General features: G+C 32.3%; 1 protein-coding gene across 1 annotated transcript; it reads right to left on the bottom strand.

The window, feature by feature from the left end:
* Nucleotides 1-388: 388 nt before the first annotated feature.
* Nucleotides 389-1945, bottom strand: LOC133815958 (putative monoterpene synthase 8). Its single transcript, XM_062248706.1, has 3 exons — nucleotides 1329-1945; nucleotides 948-1224; nucleotides 389-789 (listed from the first exon to the last, which is right to left on the bottom strand). The coding sequence occupies exons 1-3, from the start codon at nucleotides 1593-1595 to the stop codon at nucleotides 458-460; spliced, it is 876 nt and encodes a 291-aa protein (XP_062104690.1). The 5' UTR covers nucleotides 1596-1945; the 3' UTR covers nucleotides 389-457.
* Between the last annotated feature and the right edge of the window lie 1638 nt (nucleotides 1946-3583).

Here is a 3583-nt window from a genome sequence, read left to right as displayed (position 1 = left end):
CTTGCAAATCGATCAATCTCAGTCAGGTACTTTTCTGGCACAGGGAAGTCTGGATCAATAAAATCTTGAAGAGAATGGCCACGAATTGCTGCATACACTTGAGGTCGCCAAAGAAAAAAATTATGAAGATCAAGTTTGACAGAGAGATTGTGTGAAAACACGACTGGAGAAAACGATGGAGTCGAAGAACCAGTAGGATTCGCCATGAATTAGAGAACAAATTGAGAAATCAGAGTTCGCGGAAACGGAAAGAAAAAAAACGAGAAGAAAATTGAGAGAATCAGATCGGCTCTGATACCATGTAAGGAATATGATTGAATGAGTAAAATGATGTAATTCTCATTGAATAAAACAGTAAATTACAGAGCAATTATATACAAGGGTTAGTTAGATGCTAGCTGTACAAATCAGTTACAAGAACTGTACAATAACAGAATGGTTGTTAGAACAGTGTTAACTAACTAATGCTAACTAATCCTAACACAAGAAGAGCCGGGTAGTGGTTTAATTCTTGGCTATATTCGTCGATGTAGTTTCGAGCTTCTAATGGTGCCATCCTCAGGTGTCTAGGGAGCTCCAAGGCTTTGCCAATTTGATTTTGTAGCTCTGGGGGTGTAGAAGGCATTGAATTTTTCAGATGAGATCTTGTGAATTCCATGGCTTTGAGCAATGATTCTTCACTGTTTGTTGCAAGGTAGGATGCCTCATACATGCTCAGAATACCCCATGTGTCTTGGCTCGATACATCCTTAATTTCCCCATTCTCATTGATAAATTTGTCAAAAAAATCTGCTAGAAGAAAAAGAAAATGTAATTATAGATGTGACATATATATATATATATATGTTAGTGTTTGGCTCATTAATGTTAAAAAACCATCCAATAAGTGCAGCTAAATGACTGAAAAAACCATTAAAAGATTACAATCATTAAGTTATATGGAGCACCTGAGCTAGTTGGCAAGCCATTGTGCCTCAGAAGCCGAAAACGAAGCCCAGTGTCAAAGAGGTTAACTTCGCCGGAGTTGAATTCTGCTAACCCTTGAAGGATTAGTTTGATTTCTTCTTCAAAACGATGGCCAACTCCCAACCGTTGGATGGTATCTATTAGTCTCATTTTGGTACTTCGATCACAAGGTTCTTTTAATGCCATTTGGACCTTTTTGAACAGCTCTTCCGAGGTACTCTTAGTTACTTGATCATTATTGTCATAATCAGAGACCATCTAATTAATAACAGAAAATATCATCTTTGTCATGTATTAGAAAAATGGCACTTGCCAAATAGAGAGTAAGAACAACCATAGTATTGCAGTATATATATACTTACCCCTTGATGAAGGAGCATGGATTTGAGCAAAGAATAATGGCCTTGAGTCTCTAGCTTTGTTGAGTCATCTATTGATAACGGTGATGATGATGTACTTTGGCACTTGGTTGACATGAATAATGAAGTACCAAAACGCGTACAAGAAAGCTTATTGTTCTTCTTCCATGAATAAGCTTCTCTAACTGAGATTCCAATTGGTGGTCTCTTTGAGAAAGCAGCTGTGTGTACAGAAGAGTAGCTAATGAACGTCACTCCTGCCAATTTCATTTCGATTCTTCTTTATCTTGCCGTTTAACTACAAGTTTAATGTAAATATAATATAAATATATATATATTTACCATCACAAAGTGGAACTTAATGTAGTATAATAAGCCTTACTAATCTAATTATGTCACTTAACTAACTAAACTTCCAGCTGCCATCAAGATAGTTATGTTTGTTACAATGCTCCAGCTGCTACAACTTCTACTTCTATTTAAAGGGGGGCCTCGATTCATTTAGAATAGAATAGATAGGGAATTTTTAAAGAGAGAGAAAGATTGGGAAACATATTGAGTGAATTGTAAGGGAGCAAGAGAGAGTTGAGAGTCTTGTGAGAGAAAGTCCAAGAACTTGTATTGTAAAAGGTAGGGCTGTGCAGAAATTTTTACAACCCGTCCAACCCGAATAATCCGCCCAAACCAACCCGAAAAAATCGCCAAAAAACGCAACCCGAATAAACCGACCAAAATTTAAACCGCCCAATTGTTTCATTGGGCGGGTTGAAAATATAACCCAACCCGCCCAATTAAGCATTATATATATATAAATTAATTAAGTTTTGTTTTATTTTTTTACTATAAATTTAAAATATTGTTTTAAGTTAAAAAAGATAAACTTCACACTATTAGTATTAGTATTTAAAAGAAAAAAATTACAAAAATTAAAAAAAAATAAAAAATTGTTTGGGCGGGTTGACCCGCCCAACCCGACCCTCGCCCAACCCGCCCAAATTATTGGACGGTTTAAAAAAAAAAATTCTTAATTGGGCAAGTTACGGGTCATTTTTGCTAACCCAATTATGACATTGAACGGGTAAAAATACCTTGTAACCCGACGAACCCGCCCAATGCTCACCCCTAATAAAAGGTGTCTCGGTTCTTGTTGGAAGTTATTCACGTGTATAGGTGTTGCGATACGGTTCTGGCTTGTTGGAACAGTAGGCTGTAACAGAGATTCAAATCATAGTGAAACCTTATTTTGAGGAAACTTGATGTAGGTCACATATTGTTGTAGGTGGGGTATCAAGCATTTATGGAGCAAAGTCGAGAGAGAGAAAGATGGAGATAAAATAACTTAATAAATGTTTGTTAGCAAATTTTTAATAAGCTCTTTAATAACCTATCAAACGTCCGATAATTTTTTTAATAAACTCTTTTAATTAAATTTTTTTGCCACATGTTAATATATTATACGTTAAACAGATTTGGGACATCATTTTTGGGACAGCTGAATTTTATTCGTTCAAGATCCTTATCGATGATTAGCATTTATTAATGACATTTTTATTTTTGATTTGATATCCAAAGCAAACAAATTTAATGGAATGGCAATATTATGTTAGACCAAATAATTGAGATATCAACTCCAACCAAGTTGACGAAGACTACAAATTTATGATCTGACAATAAATGTGTTTCGTCTCTTATTGCTTTACCCAGATCCAACAACTTTAGTGTAAAATAATAATCTGAACCACACATTTTATGGCCCTTATCCTTAAAAGTTTGCTACTTGGATAGAACGGCCCTAAGTTTCTTGTAATCGTGGAAGACAACACTAAATTTGAATCATTTGATTTCTTTAAAACTAACATATATACATTCTTATGTATAAAAAGTGTGCACAGATATTTTTTTATTTTTCTCCATTCATAATATTTTTATATTTAACAGAATATTTTTATATTTAATTATAAATTATTAATATAACTTAAATTTAAATAAAATTAAATAAATAAATAAATTAAAATAAGATATTGAAATATTTTACAATAATAATTATTTAAAAATAATAAAATAAAATATTTTTTAACTTAAATAAAATTTAATTAAACTTAAACTTAATATTATATTAAGCATATAATATATAATATTTTGTTATCACTGTCAAATTAAAAAACTACAACAAACATAAACTTAAACAAAAATTAATTAATTAATTAAAATATGATATTTTAAAGATATTTTATGATAATTTAAATAATTAAATCATA

Source organism: Humulus lupulus, chromosome 2, assembly GCF_963169125.1.
Source record: "Humulus lupulus chromosome 2, drHumLupu1.1, whole genome shotgun sequence".
Lineage (NCBI taxonomy): Eukaryota > Viridiplantae > Streptophyta > Magnoliopsida > Rosales > Cannabaceae > Humulus > Humulus lupulus.
This window is presented reverse-complemented; position numbering and strand designations above follow the sequence as displayed.